At 40.9% G+C, this 27,581-nt stretch overlaps 1 protein-coding gene across 2 annotated transcripts in view; it reads right to left on the bottom strand.

Annotated features, from left to right (window-relative positions):
- The window catches only part of LRGUK (leucine rich repeats and guanylate kinase domain containing), a 137,429-nt gene that overhangs the window by 50,596 nt on the left and 59,252 nt on the right, over positions 1 to 27,581 (bottom strand). The window contains exons 12-16 of one of the 2 annotated variants that reach the window (XM_031013093.3): positions 22,208 to 22,304; positions 16,859 to 16,972; positions 14,507 to 14,708; positions 12,384 to 12,479; positions 126 to 5,241 (exon numbers count right to left, since the gene is read on the bottom strand). In XM_031013093.3, coding sequence (XP_030868953.2) covers positions 3,689 to 5,241; positions 12,384 to 12,479; positions 14,507 to 14,708; positions 16,859 to 16,972; positions 22,208 to 22,304 — 2,062 coding nt within the window. In that variant the 3' untranslated portion in view covers positions 126 to 3,688. Of the gene's footprint in view, positions 1 to 125; positions 5,242 to 12,383; positions 12,480 to 14,506; positions 14,709 to 16,858; positions 16,973 to 22,207; positions 22,305 to 27,581 lie in introns of those variants that run through there. The other variant, XM_031013095.3, reaches the window with a different exon arrangement.

The following is a 27,581-nucleotide window of genomic DNA, read 5'->3' as shown; positions in this document are numbered from 1 at the left end:
TATAAAGATCACCTTGCTGAGCAACATATCAAATGGGAATGATAGGAACCTTGTAAATATAGATGGAAAATGGCAATTTTTAAACATTGTTATTCTATGTGTAAAAATCAGAGGTTTCCCTTATACCAAGAAAATCAATAATAGCACTAAAAATCTCCTGTTGATACTCTTTTCCACTCCTTTCCTCCGACCACAAACAAAATATTGTCCAGTTCCACTGAATCTGAGACATTAGGAACATATACTACCAAAGCAATAACAGAAACACAAACAAGTGATAAAAAAAAATTTGGCTTATTGCTTCCCTTTTGTACCCTAATGGAAATGCAACCCCAAATGCCTTCAGGAGCCTCAGAAACAGGCGCCCGAAGAGGAAAATTATACATTTCTAAAAGCAATTTTAAATTTCGAAAACTCTTCACCTAAATGAGACATGGACAACTCTAAAGTGCCCCACACCCACCTCACAGAAAATGGGTAATGATCTTAATTTTCTTCCTGTCTTGCACAATCTACCCTCTCCCACATGCAATCTAAATATTTACCTAATTTGACAATTCCTGCCCCCACAGCCTTATTTCAGGCCTAACCTTCTTTCCTGGACTACAGCAATAACTTCCCTGCCACTCCTCCTACTTCCTGTATTGCTCTCCTCAAATTCATCCTCTATATCCCCTCCAGACAGATGCCTCTCAGATACAAATTCAGCAGCTCCCCATTGTTAAAGATCAAGTTTCCAAGCTCTTCGGTGTAGCACAAAAAGCACTTTGGATCTATACAGACCTGCATCTCTCCTGGCATTTGGGTCCTTAGAAGATGCTATGCCTGCGCGTGCCTCTGCTTAGGCGTACGTGGTTCCTTCTTCTAAGAAAACTTCCCCTCCCCATCAGTCTGCTGACTATTCTGCAACCGCGAAGACTAAGCTGAAGGCTGACCTTCTCTTAGGAGTGTTTCCTGATCCAATGTTTGTATCCCAGGCCGAATTCAGTGTCCTTCCTTGGTATTCTTATGACATCTGGAAAAGTTAACAAATGGATTTTCCTGTCTGTAGGATGCAAAATGTAGCCTAACACGCTGTGGGGCCTTCAGCTGCCTTAATCACATGGCATTATTAATATAATGAACTCTCTTATCTGTCTTCCTTGATAAAAGACAAAGCTTCTTGAAGTATCCTCATCACTTCCCCTTATCTAGCAACCATCACTGGCTGGCACATAGGATGTGCTCAATAAATGCTTGTTGGATGAATGAACTTTTAGTAAAAATAAATACACTTTTAGTAAAAATAAATAAATGATATATTTTCTACAATTACTGTATTACTTTCATCATGGACAAATCAGATAAATCAGAGGGCAATTACTGGCATTATATAAGCTCTTCATTTTGCAAGAGGATTTCTATATCCTGGATTTCTAAAATATCAGTTTCCTCTACTGCCCTTGAAATAACATTTGAAATTCATAGTTTCATAGACACCTCCCTCTTGTGTAAGAGACATTTACACAGGCATTTAGTCATCAGTTACATTTTTAAATATGAGATACCAAATACAGTTTAGCATGCTGCTGTGTACACAGTAAGTGCTCAATAGATATCTTGTAGCTTTTTAAGAGTCACATCTTGAGTTGTCCGTTTCAGTCACAATTATCCTCTTTTTGGGTGGAGTATAGTGTCCATACATAGGGGTAGGTTCAATAGGTATGTCTAAAGGTAACCCTGGTCCTTGCCAGAGTAGATTGGTTTAAGAACAAGTGCCTAAACCAAGCTAGGCCAACAAGACTTTCTTTGGATTAGGATTAATGAACATTCATTCAAATTAATCCCTTTACAGTAGTGGGAGCTTCCAGAGGTAAAATCAGATGTGGGCTTGAGAGCTGCTGGTAGCCATGTTTCCCACCATGTGCAGAAACTGATAGAGTCATCTGTAGTCCAAAGAATGAAGCCAACATGGAGAAAGAAACAGAGAAGAGAAGTGGTGAGAGTCCTAGACCAGAGTCCAGGAGATGACTAGAGTCCTGGTTATGTTCCACAACTGGCCCCCAGTCTCTCTGAGACTTGCTGTAGCCCTGCCCTTCCCATAGTTTGTTCATATGAAATCTTCTACTCCCTTCTAATAGAGTCACACAAGCCAGCTTAGAGTGGACTCCTATCATTTGCCAGAGAAAGAATCCTGATGGTATGAATAGATAAACGAACAACTGATTCACTTAAATGTTCTCCCCATTAATTCTTTTAATTGATTCAACCAGATGGTTTGGCATAATAAAGGCATGAGCTAATTTACATGAGATTTCTATTCAGAGAAAGAAGGAAGGTATTCATTTTGAAATACATTTCAAGCAAAAGTAAGTTTCAGGCAACATATTGCCAAGACAAATCTGAAGCATTTGATCACAGAGTCATGCATGCAAAATATGTCTTCTTCCCTACAGAAGATTCCCACAAGTTAACTGTAGGTTTGGAACCTCCAGGAACAGCAAAGTCTTCCTGTCTCAAAAGTTCTTTTTGCTTTGGAACTCCTCAATAATGCAAGAGGGGTGAGAGAATTTTCTAGAAGTCTAGAAGCGAATTTTCCTTATGAAGAGAACAAAACTTAATGGCAATATGGCCCTGCTTCAGCCAGAGTTGGAACTCAGGTTGGATTCGTGTCTGGACACAAAGGCTACTTGCTGACACCAGCCTTCCAGAATGGCTCAATTTGGTGGCAGCAGCTGATAGAGCTGCATCCCTCTGCAACAGCTGCTCTTCCTGGCTGTGACGGCAACAGCAGAAGAGGCACAGGAGTGCAGATTGGCTGCCTTCTAGGAATCCAAGGTTTGGACAGTGCTGAACAGCCCCTCCACCTACGCTGACCATGGGTTCAGGAGGAAGCCAGTGTGGAGACTCACAGCACCCAGCCATAGCTGGTCGTTCTGTGACAGTGCTGCCTCGGGGTTCCCAGACCTTAATGAGCTGGTGGCTCCAGGGATGGCTTAAACCTTGGTGCTCTGACTGCTCCTGGGGCGCAGTCTTCCCTTCCAGCTGCCCTGCTCCACAGCAGACACCTGGTTCTGGGGAGTGGTGGGGCTTTTGTCCTGCGGCACTGTCCCATGTTTTCAGGTTCGCTTCTCTTTGGTTTGCTGCTTGGAAGCAAGTGCATTGTGCCTTTGGACAGAGCTCTCTCTGGCCTGACCTCTCCCCTGATGGGCTGGTGTGTCTTTGACAGGCTGCTGGGTTGGGGGCTCACTGTCCTGCTCTGGGGATTGCGAAGCAATCTCTCTCCTCTGAGACCTGCCCTTTCGATGAACCTGTCCCTTTCTCCCTGGATGCTCCACAGGAGCCGAGCTATCCTGTAGCGACTCCGCAGGGGCCCTTTCCCTCTGGAGGGGTCTCCCGGGTGAGGGCTGGCCCTCCTGAGCTGGCTGATCACCATTGACGGGAGTTTTATTTTCTTGAGATAACCCTCCAAAAATCTCTCTCTTACAAGATGGCCCTTGTTTGGACACATCTACATTCCAAGCCAGGTCATTTGTGGGGAGGTTGGTATGGGTCCTTTTCCTGGAATTATGTCTTTTTTTTAATCTTCTTGTAATTGGGGGTCTTAGGTGATGGCTCGGCGTGGGGCAGCTCAGGAATTTCTGGTGTACGGACTTTGCTTCTCTGGTTGCTCAGATGGCCTAGTTTGTAACAGTTACACACTGAAATACTAGCTTAGACAAGAAACAAGAGGAGGGCTGGGGTTGGGATGGTCGGGCACCATGGTGGGAGCTGGCTGATCGTGGGGTTCTAGCTGCAAGGCTGGCTGGTGGTTCCCAGGCAGTGCCTCTTCCAGAGGTGCCAGTCCTCTAGCCGTCCCTTTCTGGTTGGGGAGTTTTTTTTCCCTAGCCCCTGTCTGCTGAAGTGGCCCCTGGTTGTGGGATGAGGCCCGCATGTCTGGAATCCTCCTCCTGGAGGAGCCGCCTGCTTGGGGAGCTTTCCTTTCCTTTGCAGGCCTTGGATCAGGCTGAGTCCCCGAGTTCTGGGGCAGCCCTGGCTCCGGAAGAGGAGCAGGAATGCGAGGGAGCCTCACTTTCTGAGCCGCCTCCTCCTGGGAGGGACTGAGGATGCGAGGTGCTGCTTGCTCCTGGCTGGGGGGACTGATAAGAGGGAGTTTCACCTCACTGACCTTCTCTTCCTGGACTTGCTGAAGACTGTGGGCTGCCTGGGGGCTCAGATTTGGTGGTGGTTTTGAGTGCGGAGGGCTGATGGGAGGAAGTTTACTGGTGTCTGCTTCCCGGGTTGGTGGAAGCCTGGGAGAGACCGTCATGGTTTGATGGGAGGTTGTTCCTAAAGCCTCTTCCCTGCTGGGCGATAGGAGTTTGGGTGTGGGCCTCCTGCTCTGGAGGGGAGCCAGCACCTGAGGCTGGGGCAGCCGAGTGGGAGCCAGCCGGCTTCTAGGAAGCAAGGTCCCCGGGGCTCCCCTGGCCTGGGGCTGCTTGGTATCTGTTGCTAAGTCTTGGGGATGTGGCAGTTCTGGGTGAGGGATACTGACCCGGATGGCTTCCAGTTTGGAGGTTTCCTCCTTCAGAGCTTGCTGAGAATCTCCAGCGAGTTTCTGCACCAAGTCAGTGTGGGAAGAATCTTTTGGAGGATCATGGTGGGAACTGCTGGGTGGAAGTTTGTCTGACTCAATTTCCTCGTCCTGAATTCTCTGAGGGCTGAGGGGAGTGGGGCCAGGTCCCTGTGGAGGTTCAGACAGAGGAGGGCCAGTGGGGGTTACCTGGGCCTCCCCTGACTCCTTGTCCTGGCCTGGCTGAGGGCCGCGGGACGAGGGAGGGGAAGGGTGCGCAGGAGGCACCAGGGTCGGGGTGATGGGAGACTGCCCAACCTCACTGGCTTCCACCTCAGGGACATCTGTCTCAGTGGCTATTTGTTTTAGGGGAAGATCTGATTGTTGGACATCCTCTTCCGTTGGGTTTAGGGATAGGTCCTGGGCCTGCTGAGGAAGACCCAGTGCTGATGAACTGAGGTGTTGAGGGAGCTCAGGATTGAGATGGCTGTCAGGAGAAAGCTCTTTTTGATGGGTTTCTCCATCCTGAGCCAGCTCTTGGTTCTGGGCAGGAGTTACGCTCTGATTTTCTAGGTCCTTGGCATGAATTTGCATTCCAGAGAGATGCTCTGTCATCTGGCCATCTGCTTGCAGTTTCGCCAAGCGCCTGGGAGATGGAACCAGGTGTGCTGGTACCCCAGAGACAGTCTTCTTGCTAGCGGGAGCTCCTGCTTTAATACAAAAAAGAAATTAACTATAAACAGAAGTTAACTAACTGCTTAGAAATTAATAAGAAAAACATCTTTCCCCTGTTAGATGCACATAGGCCCTTGAAAGGAATAAAATTACACATATAGGAGAACTTAACCTTCCCTTCTCCTTGGAGACACTAAGTGTCTATAATTCTCTCATTTAGTGGAACTTAGAACAATTTTAGTCAACTGAAAACATAAACTTCAATGAATAAACATAAGAGGTTTATGTCTGGTTCTTATTCATAGAACCAAAATTTACATCCAGATTTGTGGGTGGTGAGATATTTTCCAAGTGAATGAGATTTTAAATTTTTACCAACTTAAGAGATCAATGCTGCTTTTGATGGTAGAAACTAGAGGATGGACATCCAAGCCAGATGAAATCCCATTTGTTTGTTTCCTTGTTTAACGGCAGCCCTCTTATATAAGCCATGAGCTCTGTGAAGAGTTATGTCTGTTCACCAATACCTGGCAAAGGGGCAGGAACTGAGGAAATGGGTGATGAATGTAAGAAGGAAGGAAAGAATCGGCCGGACAGAATCACAAGGCACCATGGCTCAGAACAGCTGCTCCTGAGGACCCCCATCCAGGCTGCTATTCCCGCACTCACATCCCCAGGCCTCCTCTTGGACTTCCACATCTACCTTGCCTTCAAAAATGGCTCTCAGAGGCCACTAGCAATGCTGGTGTTACAGAGAGGTGTCAACTTGGTGTTGATGCCAAGTTCTCAGAGTGACTGATCTCTGGGACAGTCTCACAGACGCCATCATCCAGCAGGCACTTGTTCAGTGAGCGCTTGTTCACTAGATGGATTCTGGGGGCCCAAATACCATCTTACCCCAGTCCTAAGGACATAGCTCTGAAATGTGGAGCAGTCAGAGGTGGCACACCAGACTGGAACAGCCTTGAAGAAGCTAGTCTCAGCTCACTTTGGGAGAGATCTGATACTCAGAGACTCCAACCCAAATGAGACCTCTGAGGTGACCTTGGAGTGATCCATTCCCCAGAGGCAAACCAGGCTCCCAGCCCCCGATCCCCTCCACTGACGCAGGATGAGCTTGCACCGCTGGGTTCTCACTGAGCCCCTGGTCTGGACATGCACCCTTTGCATCCCAACAAACCAGTGTTCTCTAGGGAGAGGGCGGGACAGGTGGGAACAAAGAAAGGCTTCCCTCTTGGTGCAGTTTCTGAGGGGATGTCCTGTTCATCATTTGGAACTCCCTAGTTTATAACTGTTATAAACTGAAATACTAGCTTAGACAAGAAACAAGGTTAAATTGAAAAATAAAACTGTGAAAATATCGAGAGTAGGCAAACTCATAGAGAAAAGAAAGTAGATTCGAGGTTACCAGGAGTTGAGGGGAGTAATAGATTAACGGGTATAGAGTTTCTGTTTGGGGTAATGACAAATTTTGGAAATAGGTAGTGATGATGGTTATACAACATTGTGAATGTAATTAGTACCATTGAATTGTATACTTAAAATGGTTAAAACGGCAAGTTTTATGTTAAGGTATGCTTTTTAACCAAAATATAAAATTAATTTAAAAAGATGGAAAAATATAAGAACAATGAAATCCTGTGCTAAAGCTTCTTTTGCTCCTTAATCTCTCTTGGTTTTCTGTAATCAGATATATAAGGATGTGTTCCCCACTTTTACAATTTAATAATTGACATAACTTGGCAAATCATACCAGGCCTTTTATTAAAGATAAAGGAAAACTTTATGGACTAGTCAACTGCTCAGTTCTCCTCTATCTGACTTATCATAACCATCATCATTTCTTTCTACCATTAGTCAGATTAATGATTTGCAAATACAATTTTATTTTATGATCTATATAGCAAGAACTCAGGGTGATAGTTGGTCCAGCTTTCTAAAAGCTTTACTGGAAGCATTGACTATCCCAGAAGTAGGTTGTTTAGAGACACATGGAAGGAAAGACATCCCTTAATACTGAGTTGTGAATATAGTTTTTTCCTTATTTTGTAGAAACTATTTTGTTTACTTGTGCTTTTTAAGCCTTCGGGTATTAGAAATAAATGTTATCCACATTACAATAGGGAAAATAAGACAATTCTATATATATATGTATATATATATATACACACACACACATATATATATACACATACATATATTATATATATATATATATATATATTTATTTATTTATTTTTTGAGATGGAGTCTCACTCTGTCACCAGGCTGGAGTGCAGTGCTACAATATTAGCTCATTGCAACTTCTGACTCCCTGGTTCAAGCGATTCTCCTGCCTCAGCCTCCCAAGTAGCCGGGATTACAGGCACGCACCACCATGCCCAGCTAATTTTTGTATTTTTAGTAGAGACGGGATTTCTCCATGTTGGCCAGGATGGTCTTGACCTCCTGACCTCGTGATCTGCCCTCCTCGGCCTTCCAAAGTGCTGGGATTACAGGCGTAAGCCACCGCACCTGGCTGATATATATTTTAAATTAAGGGGATATCTGAAGATTTCAGGGTTTATAATCACTGTGTACCTAAAGTTACTATTTTATACATGCATTAAGTGAAAATTCAATTAATCCATCCATTAGTGAAAGTTTATATTTCTGGGTCCAGGCTGAAAGATGCTGTACTCAGAACTGATAAACCTTGCGCTTCCTTTTATCACTCTGTTCCACTCTCATTGTTAAGAGTGGAAATTCAGCTTGTATTCTTAGTTATAAATTAGCAACATAAAATTACAAAAGATCAAGTTATGTATTACTACTTCAGATATCTGGGAATAATTTTCTGTTTGCATTGAGACAGGATTACCACTTTAAGAAAAACAATGCTGTTGGTCATAAGATTTCTGTTTGTACTGATGCCTAATCCAATTGGGAAAAACCTCAGCTCTAGACAGCCGGATTCTAATAGTGCACCATGACATTATGTATAGGTTTTTATTTTAAGAAATGGGAGCTCAAAATTATTTCTCGAATCAAGTTAATGGTTATTGGTTAGATTTAGAATAGAAAACCAAGGCTTCATATTTCCAGTCCAGTTTTCTAATTGCTCAGACAAAGCTGTCTTTCACAGAATCATAAATATTTTTTATTTCAATTTCTTCCTTTTGACAGCTCAATTATTTTTTAAAAAATTCATTATACTAAAACTATTGTTTTTTATTTCTAGAGGTCCCATTTATGTGAGTAATGTGTTTATACACATATATCTAAATTATAGAACTTAAAATCAGAGTGACCCAGCTCAGAGCAGGAGCAATGAGGTGAAGCACCAGCTGGGCACATGATGGTGACTCTGCTGGGACTCTGGGTCCCTTCCTGGGGAGTGCTGATGAGAGGTGAGCCCAGCTGGACTTCCTGGGTCGAGTGGGGACTTGGGGAACTTTCCCATCTTACAAGAGGATTGTAAAATGCACCAATCAGGAACTTTCCTGTCTTACAAGAAGTTTGTAAAATGCACCAATCAGCGCTCTGTAAAACGCACCAATCAGCAGGATTCTAAAAGTAGCCAATCTCAGGGAGGATTGAAAAAAGGGCACTCTGATAGGACAGAAATGGAACATGGGCGGGGACAAATAAGGGAATAAACGCTGGCGACCCCCGCCAGCAGCAGCAACCCACTCAGGTCCCCTTCCATGCTCTGGACACTTTGTCCTTTCGCTGTTAACACTAAACCTTGCTACCACTTACTCTTTGGGTCCTTGCCATCTTTAAGGGCTGTAACACTCACCACAAAGATCCACGGCTCCATTCTTGAAGTCAGCAAGACCACGAACCCCCTGGCAGGAACCAACTCTGGACACACTGACACTTGTTTTAAGGTAACTATGGTTGGCTCCACTCTTGTGCACTGAACCTGTAAACATCTGGTCCCCATTCCTTGGCACCTTCTTCACAGCCCTGAGACTCAGGAAGAACACTGGCTCTACTTCTTGTCCCACTAGAGACACCATTAAATGTGTGTTAATAAGGACCATGTTCCTTAGAACTTTTTAGATACTCACTTGAATAATGTCTGGCCTCTACAATGTGCAAGTTTATTCTTAAACCCACAAGTAGAAAAAGTAACTTCCTCAGCAAATTAATTGTCTAGATAAGATAAAGTGGTTGGCTTCAGAAAACACATTGTTTTTCAAAATATTAAACATGCCAAAAAAACAAAGGGGCCTTGAGGCTAGTGATTTGATACATTAATTACAAATCTGCCTACCTACCTTTTACAGTTGGAATTCTATTAGTCAGTAACTAGATGGCTCAGTTTCAGTTATAAAATGTAACTGAAAGCTAAAACATTTTTACAAATTCAGTAATTCACGCTTTTCATTAAATCAGCCAAGCCTAACCTCATTAGTCCAAATAAATAAAATTGTATTATACCCGTTAGAATCAAAGTCTATTTTTCTATGCACACATTATCTGGTCTATTAATTTACCACATGGCAACTGCACCCAATAGCCAGTGTTCCTGATAGTTGTAGAATAAGAAAAGATACAGAGATGGACTCTCACTGGCTGTTGAGGCAAAGTCTTGTTCAAGCCCCACCAGTCAGTGGCAACCTCAGATTGAGAAACACACTGTTCTCAGTTACTCAGAGCTGGTCAGGCTCAGGGGACTGATTCATGTTTATCCAAACCCACAAGAGGCTGATTTAAAAGCCAGTACACCAATTAATTAATTTACAATGGAGACAAGCCTGGCTCAGGGATCAGGGCAGGGTGGGTAACATAGGGTACAGCCCCCTAGGAGCAGGTCCACCTGACGGGACCAAATTAAAGATCAGAAGGTTGCTTGGGTAGCAAAGAATTAAGGCAAGGGGAGCCAGATTTTCTCAAGAGAAACTTCTACTGAGCTACAGAAGCCTCATTAGATACACTCACAGCCCTTCTCCATAGAGATGGCTTTCTGAAGAACCGACGCCCAGTGCAGAGATTCCGAGCAGGGCTGGATACATACACTGACACGCTCCTAATCTAATGTTCCCCAATCCCCACTTTGTAGACTGAGCACAGTCCTCCAGTCCTCCATTCCTGCCTATTTTAAGACAGGTCAAACTTTCTCCAGGAACATTCCAGTCAGCAGGTCATAACCTGGTCTCACTTCATCTCCTATAAGACATATGGAGAAGGAAGTTCTCAGCCATTATCTATTGATTTTTACCAGTTTCACGTTGACCTCATTCCAAAATACCAGGGGCCCTCAACCTGGGGAAAGTGTGCAAAATTACAAAACAGCATTGGTTTGAAGTCTGGCAAAATCATGACCTGCCCTGCCTCAATCTGCCAGGATGCAACCTGGTAAACAAAATCCTATTTGGGCAAAAAGTCACAACCGCTAAAACACAAAGCTGGAACATACTTGCAAAGCAGCCAGGGTCTCAGGTTAACATTTCACAATATGCAGTGTGTGAATGCGGTTCAGTCCATCAAGGGAAAGTTTTAAAACTTACTATGGTGGCAAAATACACATAACACAACATTGGCAATCTTAACCATTTTTTTTTTTGAGATGGAGTTTCGCTCTGACACTAGGCTAGAGTGCAGTGGTGCAATCTTGGTTTGCTGCAACCTCCTACTCTCCGATTCAAGCAATTCTCCTGCCTCAGCCTCCTGAGTAGCTGGGATTACAGGCACATGCCACCACGCCTGGCTAATTTTTGTATTTTTAGTAGAGACAGGGTTTCACCACGTTGGCCAGGATGATCTCTATCTCCTGACCTCGTGATCTGCCCACCTCAGCCTCCCAAAGTGCTGGGATTAGAGGCATGAGCCACCACGCCCGGCCATCTTAACCATTTTTAAGTACACAGTTCAGTGGCATGAAGTATATTCACACTGTGCCACCGTCACTATCATCTATCCTCAGAACTCTTTTCATCTTCTCAAACTGACCCTGTACCCATTAAACCACTCCCATTCCCTAGCCTCTGGCAACTACCGTTCTACTTTCTGGCTCTATGAATTGACTACTCTAGATACCTCATGTAGTGGAATCATACAATAGCTGTCCTTTTGTGACTGGCTCATTTCATTTGGCACAATGTCTTCAAGGTTCATCTATGCGTAGCATGTGCCAGCACTTCCTTCCTTTTTTAAGGTCAAATAAAATTCTATTTTATGGGTTCCTTCCACCTTTTGGCTATTGTGAATAGTGCTGCTAAAAACATGGGTGTGCAGCTCTCTTTTTGAGAGCCTGCCTTCAATTCTTTTGGAGGTAGATCAGAAGTGGGATTGCTGGATGATAGGACAGTTCTATTGCTAATTTTTCGAGGAAGCTCCATACCGTTTTCCACAAGAGCAATACCATTTTACACTCCCGCCAACAGCACACAAGGGTTCCAATTTCTCCACATCCTTGCCAACACCTGTTAATTTGGTTTTTTTTTAATTTTGTTTTTATAGTAGCCATCCTAATAGTTGTGAGGTGGATTCAAGGGAGACTTCTAAATACATCTCAAAATTCATGTACCAAAATTCTAACTTAGGGCTTTAGAGTTCCTGGATTCCAAGGGAATGCACTCTTACATATACTACATCATGTGCTGCTCATCATCCATGTGGTGATGAGGAGCATTAGATAAGGAGCATTAGGTCCATGGAGCAGGACAGTAAACTGAAGCTCCGAACAGCGAAGGAGCTCACCCAGGAGAGCACAGGGCTAGGACCAGGAACATTGATCCTATGACTAGGGCTCTTGCCACTATATTCCGCAGCACAGTATTTTGAGGACTGGGGTAACGCAAAGAAAAGGGTAAAGAAAACTCTCAGACTAAATACAAACTCGACAAGTAGAACAACATCTCAGCTCTCTAAGGAATGAAACCTCTGGAAGGCTGAGTTCTGAACCATGAGGTTAACCCTTATCTATTACCTCCGCCAAGGCACTGCCTAGCCTGTTCCTGAAGGGCAGTACCTGGAGGTCCATCATGACCATGGAGATAAGCAGAGTTACAGGTCCAGAAAGCTGACTCATGCTGCTTGTTTTGGGGACAATTGCCCCAGAAGAAGTACAGGAATAAAAGAGAACCAGCTTTAGCCCAAGTGATGAGTACCCAAATAGCAACTCAGATTTGTTTTCCTTTCCATGAAAAAAAAAAAAAATCCTGGCACAAAAATGATAGAATAGTACCTCCTGTTGTAGCCAAACTCTTGGCAGGTTCCTCAGTCAATCCAAGGTATTCTCTAATGAGCTGACTCAGTTTTTGGTAGGCAACATCCAGATCATCTGCAGCAAAGAGAGTACATTTTAAAACAACAGGATCACATCCAATACAGTTGATGTTCAACTATCGGTGGTAATGATTTGTTTACTGCATTTAATTTTAGATATATATTATGGTAGGCAGAATTCTAGGATGACCCTAAGGACACATCACCTTTGTATCTTCTCCCCTTAAGTGTGGGCAGAACCTGTGAAGGCAATGAGATACCACCTCCACGACTGTGTGACATTCAGCAAAAGGGATTTTTGCAGATGTGGTTAAGGTTATTAACGGGTTGACTTTGCCTTTATCAAAAGGGAGATTATCCAGGTAGGCCCACCCTAATCACATGAGCCACATAAAAGGAGAGTTTTCTCCAGCTGTTGGCAGAAAAAGAAGTCAGAGACTCAGATCACAAGGAGGATTCGATGTGCTGGTGCTGGCTTGAAGATGGTGGGGCCACGTGGATGAGACCTGAGAGCCACCTCCAGAAACTGAGGATAATTCTTGGCAGAGAGCCCACAGGGAAACTGGGACCTCAGTTCTACAACCAAAAGAAACTCCATCCTGCCAACAAGAATGAGCTTTGGGGGCTTATCCCTAGAGCCTTCAGATGAGCCCTCAGCTTCCTGATACCCTGAGCAGAAAATCCACCTATGCTGTACCAGACTTCTGATCTATGAAACTGTGAATTAATAAATGAGTGTTGCTTTAAGACACTAAGTGTGATAATTTCTATGCAGAAATAGAAAACAAATTCAACTGTGTAATACATTAACATGTTTCAGAGACCAAAAACTATTATTAATAATTTGAACCATATGAAATTGCTGTTTTCATAGGTCAAAATAGTTGAATATCAACAATTTCATATGACTCAACTAGTGTCCCCTGTCCATCTAGTTCATCTAGTTTCCCTTCCCCCTAAGAGGTAATCAGTGTTATTAGTTTTTTGAGGATTCTGCCAGAGAACTTTTTTATGTAGCACAAGAAAATACAATTGCATAATTTTTTTACATAAATTATGGCATACTATATTGTAAACCTGTCTTTTTTAGTAACCGTATGACTTGAAGATATTTTCCTATCTAGACACAGAGAATTTTCTCATTCCTTTTTATGACTGTGTAACATAGTGCACTTAAAAAATATAAATTTGCCAGGTGCGGTGGCTCACGCCTGTAATCCCAGCACTTTGGGAGGCTGAGGAGGGTGGATTGCTTGAGGTCAAGAGTTTGAGACCAGCCTGGACAACATGGTAAAACCCCGTCTCTACTAAAAATGCAAAAATTAGCTGGGCATGGTGGTGGGCACCTGTAATCCCAGCTATACGGGAGGTTGAGGCAGATGTATTGCTTGAACCTGGGAGGCGGAAGAAGAGGTTGCAGTGAACCAAGATCATGCCATTGCACTCCAGCCTGGGTGACAGAGCGAGACTCTCTCTCTCAAAAAAAAAAAAATTATATATATATATATATATATATAAAAAAGTTTCTAGAATATATCTATAGAAATTTTATATGTATAAAAATATGTATACATATATATATAGAAATTTTCATATTTTGACAAATTCTCCCATGAACTATTGCTTTAAATTAAATGGTCATTTCTAAGCTAGTTTCTGAAAATATTTGTTTTACACATACATTTTTAAGTTATAATATTTTGAGTAGTTGGGTTTTTAACCTACGTGTAGATTATAATCAAATTACCTGAGTTTCATATGCCTTTCTAGAAATTTAAATGTGTATTTCAAATTATATATAATTTAACTTTGTTCTCACAATGTCCCCTAAAAAATGAACTTAGTTCAGGCTCATTTTACACCAAATCTTATTAGCTACAATCTTAAGAAATAATTGAGACAATGCTCTCATTAAAACAGTGGAAGATTAGACCTCTTGGATTCTTACCCCTTTTTGCAGCTCTTTGTGATTCACTGTTACAAGGAAAATAGCTTTTACCCAAGAATTTTATCCCCATGAAACAAACTTTTAATTCAGTAACCTTACATTTCAAAAACAAAACTTTGCTGAAAATTACCAACCTGCATTGATTACCTCATCAAAATATCCCGGAAAATTCTGATTAATTTTAATATAAAGGTCCACTCTGGAGACAGCAAATTCAATTTCTGCACGACTGAATAATCCTTTTCTCCGCAAATATCCCTCATATTTTTCCTTGTTCATGGGCACCACCAGGATATAACGAGGCTCAAAATAGGAATATTTCAAACTTCTTACACCCTGTGCGTTAAAAGGAAGATAATAAATTGGAAACAGATATATGATTTAGAAATCATTTTGGAGCCATCTGACAACATGGGTATAAGAAGTAGTATTATTAATATATTGAAGAATTTATTTCATGTGTATAGTTAGCTACTATTTTTCTATAAATATCTCAAGATTGGATTACATTTCTCTCTTCATCAAGTTTTAAATTGTCATTGGAAATATTACAATTTACTCCACCTGGCTTTCCTTTAATTAATCATTCTAATGAATATGGCTGTTAGAAAATTGCTGGATATAAAATAGGTACATTCACAGCAATATTGCAACTTTATTACAGAAAGGTAATTTCAATTCTATATTTCAAAAGGCTTCTGTGGAGCACCAGGAGATAGAGATCTTACCAGGGAGAAAAGGCTCTTCTGTGACCCCTTTGTCATCATCTTGGGACCCTTTCTGCACCTAAATCAGCACCCTGGTTGGGAAGGCCAAGCTCCTCATAACCTGCAGACCAGGAGATCACAGTGTGGAACTGTGTAAGGAACTGACTGGTCTGAGAGTCTGGAGGGCTTAGTCACGACTGCAGCTCTCCGGCTCCTGTAGACGTTGCACAAATCCTTCAAGTTCTCTGGCTATCAGTTTCCTCACGGGTGAAATGAAAGAGCCATTCCAAATGGACTCTAAAGCCCCTTCCATCTCAATCAGTTTCACTCAATGTTCAAAGTCTTTGTTTTAAAAAATTCAGTTGGAAGAAAACAGGCTATTTCCAAAACAATTTCTGAAACAGTCAATGACCAGGGCAGTCTGGAAAAATACTTCAGCTGGGGAGAATCAGGGGAATCAAGCATGGATTATAGACTCAACCTCCTGGAAATGAGGAAGAGTGAACTCCCAGGGAGAAAAACAGTGAAACAGGAGCCATTGCTTAGATAACTGTTGGACTGGAGAAACACACAAAAGAGGGAGAGTTTCTGGACTCACAAATGCATTAATTTTTGTTTCTGCCTTGTCAAATGAAGAAATTTTTTAGAAAAGACCTTTTATTTTTGCTAGTTATTATAGAAACAAAGAAAACCTTCCTTAAAGATACAAAACCAATTAATCACAGAGAAGTAAGATTAGAAATATTCTAAGTCAGGAAAGTTAAAGAGCTGGAAGAAATGTGTAAGCTAGGAAACACTTATACCAACAGAAAGAGCCAAAAGGAAATTGCAGTCTCCTACTGTGTGAAGTCACAAAGGAAAAAAGAAAGATTCAGAGTTGACATAGAAGGATTATGTAGCCGATTTGCCTAGGTTTTGTTTTCTGTATGTTTGGTCTAATTGAATTAGTTTTATAATTGCTTTTTTTTTTTTAATTCCAAAGTGTCATACTGCTCAGTTAAAGGATCTTGAAAAAACAATCAACTATTTTTGAAGGTTCCAAGTATGTAATAAAGCTATATTTTTAAAAAATAAATGAGTGGGAAATTCATAGTTTTACTCTGGATCTTGATTTTGGAGAAGCTTCTATATACTCTAATTATAGATCATTGTTGGGGGAAGACAGGGTATCAGGGCAGAGAGAAAAATCTCCTGACATCTACAGGTCCAAATTGCCAGAAGTATGAAAATATTACACCCAGTGAGCAACTGCAGTTAAATGGCAGCACAGCCCACACATCTCATGCAGAAGGAAGGAACAAAGTTGACCACATGGGGCTGCCATTGTCCTGAGGGGACGGGGAACCAGTTCCACACTAAGAATCAGGCTTTATCTACACCCTTTTATGTAAACAGAGGCCATGCTCTAAAAAGAAAAAAGAGCATTTAGTGAGGAAATAACAGAAAATAAAGCTCGAGTGGCAGTTTCACTCACAATATCTGTGCAATTTCTTGTATTGTAACCGAACTCCTGTCACTTAATGTTTCATGTGTCTTGCCCCCCATAGTAATTATAAATGGAATATCTTATCTTGTGCCTGGCAATGTGTTGCCTGTGCATTGTATCCCCCTCCCCAACCTCAAATATATATATACATTATCGCATGTACCCCAAATATGTACCTCAATTATGTATCAGTAAAAAATTTATACATATATATATACACACACACACACATACACACACACCACACTCACACAAACTACACACACATTAATTGGTTGAATGAAAACACTTACTTCTATTTCCATATGAATACAGCTTGCCAAACCATCTCTTGCGATACCTTCTACGGTGTCCCTATTTAATCCATACTTGTGATTACCATAACTAAATGTTAGAATGAATTTCCCCTGGAATTCGAGAAGAACAAAGATTTTCATATAACAGCAGCCATCATGGAATTTACATAACTAAAATCATTTGATGTCTTATTCTAAATAATTTCAAAAACCTTACAAATTTTAGCAACTGTATAAGGACGACAATGGGGTAAATGAAACTTAATTTCAAACTGTGACAGAGAAATTTATTCAGAATTCTCAGCTGACAAAAAAAAAAATAGGTTTTTAGAAATAATTTGCTGACAAAATGTTGAGGAGTGTTAAGGCACTGCAGCATATGGTAAAATAGACTATTTTGTTTACTTACCCACTTCCTGCCAAACCCGCACCAAAACCTTCATTACTGAGAGAACAAAACTAATGGCCTGCCCTTTACCGCCGCCATTTCAGCTGTGCCAGCACACCAGGCGACCCAGAAAAGCCTTCCATTTCCAAAAGCCTTGCATTACCAAGATAAGCCATGAATTACAGATAATTCTGGGAGGCCATGAATTACAGGGACATCCTAAAAGCTTTGAAAAAGCAGACCCATCCTGTTTTTCCTCATAAAGATAGCTTTCTACTGAAACTGCCCCAAATATCATCCAACAGAATTGGTGTCTGCCCTATAGCCATTTGAACTATAAATGATGCCTCTGTCTGTATTCTGGAAGCTCAGTTCTTCCAAAAAATGTATTCCCTTAGGAAAAAAAAAAGGAGGGGTGGGGCAAGTAAAAAGACATCTCTTAAAATTGTCTGTGATTTTTTTCTTTGGCAATACTATATTCATTAAACCACTAGGTCAAATCTAAACTGGGTAACTGATGACAACAGAAGGAATAAAAACGTGGATGATCTTGGCAAGTGTGACTTCTCACATACGTGATTTTTGAAATAAACAATGAAGTGAAAACTTCCAGGGCTGCATTGAATCCCATCAAATGGCAGTGGCAGCATTAAGAACAGCAGCAGTTGGGTCTATTGCTACCCTGCGTCTTGGCCCCAGATGTTCTGGAGATGTGAGGGTACGGGGATGGGCTGTCTGTCAGGGAAGACAGGTCAGAGACCATAAGGCGTAGGGTGTCTTTTGAGGTTGGAGGATGGGTCTCTGGCCAATGTGTCTGCTGCAGGTGATGAGGAAGATCCACATCCCCCATAATCAAAAGAAGTTTATGTTATATATTCCAAAAGTTAAAAACTGAACAATAAATATCCTTACTATTTTACTCCTTCAATGTCATACTTTCTTTGTTATTTGGAACAAATACTGTGACTCCTTTTCTATATATATATATGTCTGGCTCTCCTTTCAGATAGACACTTTATCTTGTTTATTGCATCTGCTGGTTAGTATTATGTGTCAACTTGGAAGATGTTTGGGGTGAGATGAACATTTAAACTGGTGAACTTCAAGGAAGCAGACTGCCACCCATAATATAGGTGGACTTTATCCAATCAGTTGAAGGCCTCAATAGAACAAAAAGATCAGCCTTTGGATTTCATCTGCACCACTGAAACCTCCATTGCAAAATTATGACTGAGACAATGAAAGAGATCTAACCTAACTGACTCCATCTTGCTTCTAACCTCCAAACTGTTCTTGTTCATTCTTGGGCACAGGCTGAACTAACTTTGGGAGGAACTTAGTTTACACTTTAAAACAAAGATGATAACAGCCCTTTCCCAAAACAAACTCCCTTCTTGCCTGGGGACTAGACTGCCTTTGTAGGACTAAAAAATTAGCCACAAGATTAGAAATTGTGGTTTAGGAGTCATGCAGCTGGAGGCTACAAGATTCTGACCCTCCCTAAACTGGTCCTAAGATCAGTGCTTGAGATATTTTGTAGACCCTGCACTTGATGAATCAGCTGGCACCACCCAGATCGATAAACTGGCTCATCTGATCTTGTGGCCCCTACCCAGGAACTGATTCAGTACAAGAAGACAGCTTGACTCTCTGTGATTTCATCTCTGACCAATCAGCACACCCGGCTCACTGGCTTCCCCCCACCCGCTAAGTTGTCCTTAAAAACTGTGATCCCCAAATGCTCAGGGTGATTGATTTGAGTAATGATAAAATGTGGTCTCCTGCACAGCTGGCCCTGTGTGAATTATTCTTTCTCTATTGCAATTCTCGTCTTGAAAAATCGGCTCTGTCTAGGCAGCAGGCAAGGTGAACTCATTAGGATTTCCTGGCTGCCCGGCTCACACTGCAGATTTGGATTTGCCAGTCCCTATAACCCATGTGTGCCAATTTCTTATACTAAATCTCTTTCTTTTAAGAGATGGAGTCTTGCTGTGTTACACAGGCTGGAGTGCAGAGGGGCAATCATAACTCACTGCAGCCTTGACCTCCTGGGCTCAAGCAATCCTTCTGCCTCAGCCTCCTGAGTTGCTGGGACTACAGGCATGAACCCCTACACCAGGCTAATTTTTTATTTTTTGAAGAGACAGGGTCTCATTTTGTTGCCCAGGCTGGTCTCAAACTCCTAGGTTCAAGCAATCCTCCCACCTCAGCCTCCCAAAGTGCTGGGATTATAGGTGCGAGCCCAACCCTAAATCTCTTTCTATACATATACACATCCTATTGATTCTGTTTCTCTGGAGAACCCTAACACTCTGTGACTCGCTGTTTTCAAAATGTATACTTGAATTCCTTTTCAGATATATACTGTAAGTTTGTTTATTGTTTATGTACAAGGACCTTCCACTGTGGATAATAAAAAAAAAACATTTTCTAGAAAGATGTAGAGATGTAGAGTTGGGAGGAATCTTGCATAGTACATAGGTATAAAAGAGACCCCATTACAAGTTTGTTAAGAATTGGGATTAAGTGGTTTCCCTCCACCCCATTCTGGCTGGTGATGCTACTTTGGTTTCTTGCTGCATATGGATTTCCTAATAAATAGCAATAGTCATACTCCAGAAACCTCAGGGTCTGTGGTTTTATTTCTACAGGAGAGGGAGAGTTTCTGTGGGGACTGTGTATGTGTCCATAAAAAGGGTTCTCATATCTGTGGGCATGTTAGGGGGATGATTGTGTGTTGTGGGGGAAGTGTCTGATGGGATAGAGGAGGCCCCTGTGTGGGGGAAGGTGTGCAGGTCTATGTGTTGTACCTGTCAGAGCAGAAAGGTGTGACTGTCCACAGTAAGGGTGTGCCAAGGCTGTCCGTCAGTGGGCCTGCTGTAATGGAGGATGGCGGGCAGGCTGTCTGGGTGGCTGCTGTGTAGAGGGGGGTTCTGTGAACAGAAGGCTGAGTGTCTGTGGGTGATTGGCAAAGCTGACAATGTGTCATAAGTTTGTCATCTCTAAGTTTGTCTCTCTTCATCAAACAGTCTCAAGCTTACATTAAAGGAAAAGAGATCAGAGGCACAATTCAAGTTCAAGAAAATTACATTATCCTGAAATGTATATATATGTTATCAGAAGCAGTAAAAATAAGTACTTCTCAAACACAGGAGGATTTCTGTAGAGGTACTAAAATTCTAAGACTAAATATAGTATAGAAGTGTAGTGACTTTTTAGACTAGGAATTGAACCAGACTAGATTACAGATCTGATAAGGTATGAAACACCAGAGAGCAGATGGGGTACTGAGAACAGATGAACTGACGTGAGAAAAAAAGTGCCTCATACTCTAACAAGATAAATTAACATTAATTTTGGGAATTAGTTGTCTTTCAACTTAAAAAGTCCTAAGAGAATGCTTCTTAGTAATATCAAGATAACTTCTCAAATCTCTATTGAGGCTTTTAGAAACATAAAGTCCCAGAGTACTCTTAGTCAATTAAACTGAACTGCCAAAATATAGGCCTAGGAGAGAAAATTATAAAGAATTTCCAAGATGTTCTTTTGACAAAGTTAGAGGAAAAATTGCCTAGGGATCATAGGATTTTCTCACTTGTATATCTCCACAAACACAAGAGAAGTCCAGAAAACAGGCACCATGTATAGAGTTGGCCATTCAAAATTAAACTCATAGAAACTGCAAAGCCTATGCTGAAATGTTCCATGATTTTGTACAATGAAGAATAAGCCAGGTCCATTATTTGGGGGGCGGGAACAGAGGAAGGAAGAAGGAAAAAGAAGGGGAAAGAGGAAAGAGGATATGTAGCTATAAGGGAATCACCAGTTGGATGGTAATCTTTCAAAAGCAGAAACACAGATGAGTCCCTCATCTGATAGTTCAGTGGACTTCAGAAAAGAAAAGAAAGTGGTGTAGGATTTACTTGGTGATAGAAACAATGAAGATATAAACAAAAATAAGGGCCATGGTGAAGTAAAAACAAAAGGTTTACAGATTCATTGGTCGTGATGAAAATATGAGCTACTCCTTCAGTTTAGCTGAAGTCATGGGCAGATACATATTTACATTAGCATACACTTTCAACAGATAAAACATGCGAGGATTATGAGGGTTCCCTTTGTATGTGAAGGCCAAGAAGGAACATATAAATTGTTTTGAAGAAAATGAATTCAAAGACAAGAGTGTTTTGAGTTACTATCAATAACCAGATTGTCAGGGTTTCAGTAAAAAACAAACAAATGCAAAAACCCAAAACTTAAACAAGATTGTTCTGAGTGCCTGTGAAATGGACTAATGCACGGTAATTACCTTGACCTTGTAAAAACATAGTCCGCAAAGAAGTTAGGGATAATCTCCCATCTTCTAGCAAGGGCTGCCATCTGCATTAGTGAACTGCTTGGCCTCCAGGACTGAGAACTTCTCAAACAGGAACATGACCATGGTAACATGTCCAGAACAAGCCAACTAAATGGGACACACCATACTGAAATGGTGCTTAGGGTTGTAACAATTATAAAGCACCACAGACAATACACAGAAAGACTACCCTCTGGACAGAATACCCAAATCCCCAGACATACTTAATTTACAAGATTTGTGTGCCATCGGTTATGTAAGAACTGTTTTTCTTGAGTAAATCTGACTAATAACAGTAGCAGCAACTGATAAGCACAGATCACAAGAATTTTTCATACTGCTTTAGTTCTATTTCCTTAAAATGCCTACTCATTCATTTTTATTGGAAATTTACAATATTTTCTCCAAGACCATAAAATAAAAAAGCATGTGAAGAATGATGTATTAAGCACTTTAAGAAAAAAACAACCCAGTAAAAACTCACCTCTCATAACAAGCACAAAATTTAATTCTTCCTTTTTTTATTTATAACTATTTCCTAACATTTTTGCCAGAGAACGTGTATTTCTTGTGCAATAAAAACAAAGGCAAACATTCTTACCATGTTTAACATTTCATCAAAAACGTCTTGAGAGATAAAATGATAATCAACTCGATCCCCTTCTCCAAAGTAAGGTGGTCTTGTGGTATGACAGGCCCTGAAATCATAAAACAGATCACCTAGTCTATTTCTAACTTGAAATTCAAAATGGAAAAGGTTTCAATATAAATTATGTTTTAAAAAATGAAGTTAATCCACAAATCATAAATCATAAAGTAATACAGTTGTAAGAATATGTTGGTTTCGAAGTGCTAGATTATATTCAGTTGCTATCATCTATAAGGATTATACAAAATTTGGATTATCCATACCAAATTTTTACTCATTATTACTTATCACCTTCTGAACCACTTCCTCTGCCATCATGTAATAATACTTTAAGAAGTAAATCAATACTTATCACTCAAGTATTTTCCACCCACCTGCTTTCATGTTTACTCTATGAGCCTTTTCCACAGGCTGTCCTTCTCTCCTTCCACTTGGCTGGCCTACTTGTTTCTCAGAACTCAGTTTAAATGTCACCCCTCCAAAAATCCTTCCCTGACCTCTATGGCTGGATTATTCATCTCTTTATATTTCCACAGCCTTAGTGTCTTTGCCAATTGCATTCCAATTGTATGTTCAGGGCCCATCCCCTCTACCACCTGAGGGCAAATCTATCTCATGTGCCCTGTGCTTGGTCCATATCAACACTGTGTATAAACCTCCTGTGGCAATCCATGGTGCCAATGCCGAATGGAAGTCTCAGCTCAGCCAAAGAGGCCTTTTCTCTCCACTGTCTGAAATAGCCTCCCCATCCCACCACACCGCTCAACTACTGTCTATCCCCAGAACTGCTTACCGCTCAACTACTGTCTATCCCCAGAACTGCTTTCTTTTATATATTTATCTGTTTTTTTCCTATCTTTCCCAGCAGAACATATGAATCCTAAAGGGGAGGACCATGTCTTATTCGCCACTGCATTCCCAATGCTTGGCACATAGTAGGCATTTGATAAATTTTTGTAATATGAATGCAAAATGAAACAGGAGAAGTGGATAACAGCTGCTAAGAACTCCATTTTATAGATGACTACAAAAATAACTCCTCTAAGGTCACACAGCAGGCCAGTGTTGGTCCTACAACAAGAATATGGTGGTCCCAACCACCAGGACTCTTGAGTTCATATAATTCTGCCTTCCACTGTTAAGTGCAGAAATGCAAACTGATTTTTAGATTTTACTGTAGTTTTAAAATAGGAGATGAGAGCCAGGCACAGTAGCTTATTCTGCAATCCCTGTACTTTGGGAGGCCAAGGCAGGAGGATTGCTTGAGCCCAGGAGTTCAGGACCAGCCTGGGCAACATAGTGAGATCCTGTCTCTAAAAAAAATTTAAAAATTAGCCAGGTGTGGTGGCATGTGCCTGTGGTCTCAGCTACTCAGGAGGTTGAGGTGTGAGGCTCACTTGAGCCCAGGAGTTTGAGGCTGCAGCAAGCCATAATTGCCCCATTGCATTCCAGCCGAGGCAACAGAGCAACACCCTGTTTCAATAAATAAATAATAAAATAAAATAAGAGATGAGACTAGCTGGACACTTGACATGTTATTTCATTTATTTCTTACAAAAACCATAAGCTAGGTATTATTTCTTATTTTTATTTTACAAATAATGAAACTGGAGGCACAGCAATTAAGTAATGTTACTAAGTAGCAACGCCAAGATGACTCAAAAGTCAATTCTTGTTAATATCATACTAATTCAGAGAGTAAAGTTGCAACCTCGAAAGGCTCTTCATTGCAAAGTCAAAGACAAATAAATGTTTATAATTCATACCACTGCTCCCTTTCCATTATACTTAAGAATTAACTGTACTAATACATTTTAAGGTCTTAACATCATATTTAAATTATATATTCACGAAAGAGAGTACATTCTATGAGAAGGCTGTCAAAACACTGTGGCATTTGTTTTGTTGTTTGAATACATTGGCATTTCTTCACATGCCTTAGCAGAGACCTGACACCCTCTGTCTATTGGTGTCCTTGACAGTCAGGGAAGATAAATCAATAGCTTGGCACCCTTGCAAAAAACCCTTAGCATAGCTTTTACACATTATGCTGAACTTACATTTCTCAACAAAGGAATTGAGTGGCAAGAATTTCTTCTGAATATCTCAAAGAAAGACAAAACAAAGGAGCAATTTGAAGCTTCTAGGCAGGTAAATAAAGAGATGGCTCCACTGATGTGCAGAATGCTGATGACAGAACCTGCAGCCACTGCAGACTTCCTATTAAGAAGAACCTAAGATGATCTGTGTTTTTTTTTAAATTCATCATCCAATTTTCACATATAGAAATGTTCACCGTGTTATATGCTGCCCAAATATGAACATCTCAAAAAGAAAATGCTTCATAGTGAAGGCAACATTTCACTAAACTTACGTAAGAAAAATGATACCAAATTCTAGACAAAGAAATTTGCTCGAGCCAGGACTTTCAAAATTCTTCTTTTCCCTTGTCTAAATCTTTCCACATATTCATCATTTACTAATTAATTTGCTAGTTAAATTATGGTTTGTAATGGGAACCATAATCCCTGTGATTTCACTTAACACAGAAAAGGACTAAGTTAGAGATGAACCCCAGACTCCAACTCTGGTCCTAAAAGTCTAAGGGTGCCAATTCATGGCCAGGTGTCACTGAAGCTGCTACCAAACCAAGTTCACAGAAAGGAGATGATCAAGAGGAAAAGGAATTGGAAAGCCAGGCTAAATAATGGAATCCCAAAATATCCAGGGAAATGTAACAGGAAGAAAAGATATCTAAGAAGAGCTAGCAGGTGGATGAGGAAGTAGTATTTTTTTTCTGTGTCATTCAGAAGCATGCAGATTTAGAATCTTAATTCTGAACCAGATTGCCTCAGGAAATAATGAACTTGTTATTGCAAATATTTAGGCAGAGGCTTGGCTCTGAGCACATCTGAATTCAAGCACATTACAGCACCTCACATTGTTAGTAAGTGAGCTCTATCAATGGGTAGCCACAAAAGCCCAGGTATTCCTAGAGGAATCTGGGAGGTAAATGAAATTGGTCTGAACACCCAATGCAAATATATGTCAATAGCTTGCTGGACACAATTTAAGTGATCCTCCACACAAAAGATTCCAGCACATACTGTATCTAAGTATCAAACTCCATGAAGCCACTACTCTGCCCACTTTTCAGTAACTACACACCATTTTCTGACTCATGCTATCATCACCCGTCACTACATTCTACCTGGTCTGCTTGTCTCCAGACTTCCTTCCCTAAGCCCTTTCCCAAATTGCCAACAGGATACGCTTTCTAAAATGCAAATGTGATCACGCCATTCCCCTCCCTGTTTAGAAATCCTTTATGACCAGACCCCTGTCTGTCCTTCCAGTCTTATCTTCTGCCATCTCCCTTGATAGTTCAAGCTGAGCCATATGCTGTCCTCTCTGCCTAGAATACACCCCCAACTCAAGCCCCACTTCCTACTTCTCTTTTATTTCTATCTCAGAGGCTCTTTACCTCCCTCATCATAGCACCCATCAAACTATCTTGTTAGTATTTACCTGTTTAAATCTCATACTACTTTGTAAGCTGCCAGGAGGAGAAGAACCATGCCTGTTCATTTCACAGTTTCATCACCAGCATATAGCATTTGCACAGTGCTCGATAAATATTGAGTGAATAAATGAACCATTCTACAAATTTGTCACATGTGCATAAACAGACACCTTAGCTGAGACTGCATTTAGGTTGCTACAGCTCATATCACCTCATGTAACTAAATAGCTGTGGTCTTTTATTTTACTCTATTATAATGCTAAAAATAAAATATATTTAGTAGTCAACATCATGAGAAGCTTATGAAAATAGAGATGGCTATAAGATAGAGATCTAAGAAAGAATAAAGTTTTTCTTTCGGGGCCATTCAGATCACTTTCACGGCCTTAAATCTAGAAGATAAACAGGCATGCTGATATTGTTTTGGGTTGCCTTCATTATCTGGCACTTTTCCAGGAAGTCACTGATTTGTGGGGTGCTCAGCTGGAAATCAATACAGAGACTTTGAAGAAAGTAAATGCATATCTCCAGGTCATCCATAACTAATACTGGTAAAGAAAGAATATTCAACATATTTCTAAAACCAAGAACAAATAGTAAAATCAAAACCTAACTACAGCAAAATCTCTCAGCCGCACCAATATTTGTTATGTGACTGAGTTATGTTTTCAATATTTATATATCTGGATATGCAACTTAGCATGTGAAAATTTCATTGAATGTCTTGATCTTGGGTCAATGCAATTTAGAAAGGAAGTAAAATGCCAGGAAAAAATTAAATGAGGAGGAAGGAAATAAATGATTCAAGCAAATGGTGGAGAAAGTGCCTTTGTAAATGCTTTTATGTTTCACCATGAGACTCAATGCATGCCTTTTTTCTTTTCACATAATTAAAAATCAATAAAACTTATGTTGGATAAAGAATAATAGAAAAGAAAATCTAAACAAGAGCAATGACTTGTCCTTGAGAATGTGCGAATGTGCTTTGGTTTTTTTTTTTTAATTTTAACTAGAAAGTTGCTGCATATAATGGTAGCAGCAGCTTACTTTCTCAATGGATAAAGTAACTAGCTATCTAATATCCTTTTCCATCTGATGCATACTCTTTTATCCGTGCCTTGATGAAATTCTTAGAATAATTTGCCACTGAACAAACCTTGACCTCTGCCTTCATGAGGATGACAGTGAACAGTTGGATGGTGCTTCTGAAACTCTGAGGGAGGTGGATGAATGAGTTTGTAGTTGGGAGGGGGGCAGTTAGGAGTGTCTTTCTACTCACCACTAATTCCAGCCAGAAGAGAAAAATAGCAGTGGCAGAGGTAACAGTACAGGAGCATGAAGCTAATTTTAGGATTCTGTTTTGCCATCTTGTGCCTCCACCTAAATTTCACATAGCACTGATTATCTAAGGTCTGAGTCCCCCATTAGATTACAAATTTCATTAAGGCAAGGACCTCACCAGTCTTGTTCCTGCTCTACCCTCAGGGACTAGCACAAGAGAGGAATTCAATAAATATGTATTGAAAGAATGAACAAGTGGATGAATCCATTCATCTCTGCATAGCTCCATCAGTGGAGGTTGGGGAAGATCACCCATGCTTCTTATTACAGTCATTTATATGATCTGTTACACACCATGCCATTAATTCAGCCAACCATTTACTCAATCAGTCAGTCAGTCAGTTATTTAACAAATATTTATCACACACATTTTAAGTGTCTGGCCATATACTGGACATTGAGAACTCAATGGTGAACAAGGCTGACATGCGCCCTGCCCTCAATGGGCTACAGACAAGCAGG

The sequence above is a fragment of the Gorilla gorilla genome, chromosome 6 (assembly GCF_029281585.2).
Source record: "Gorilla gorilla gorilla isolate KB3781 chromosome 6, NHGRI_mGorGor1-v2.1_pri, whole genome shotgun sequence".
In the NCBI taxonomy this organism is placed as follows: Eukaryota; Metazoa; Chordata; class Mammalia; order Primates; family Hominidae; genus Gorilla; species Gorilla gorilla.
Note: the sequence above shows the minus strand (reverse complement) of the source record. Positions and strands in the feature narration are given on the sequence as shown.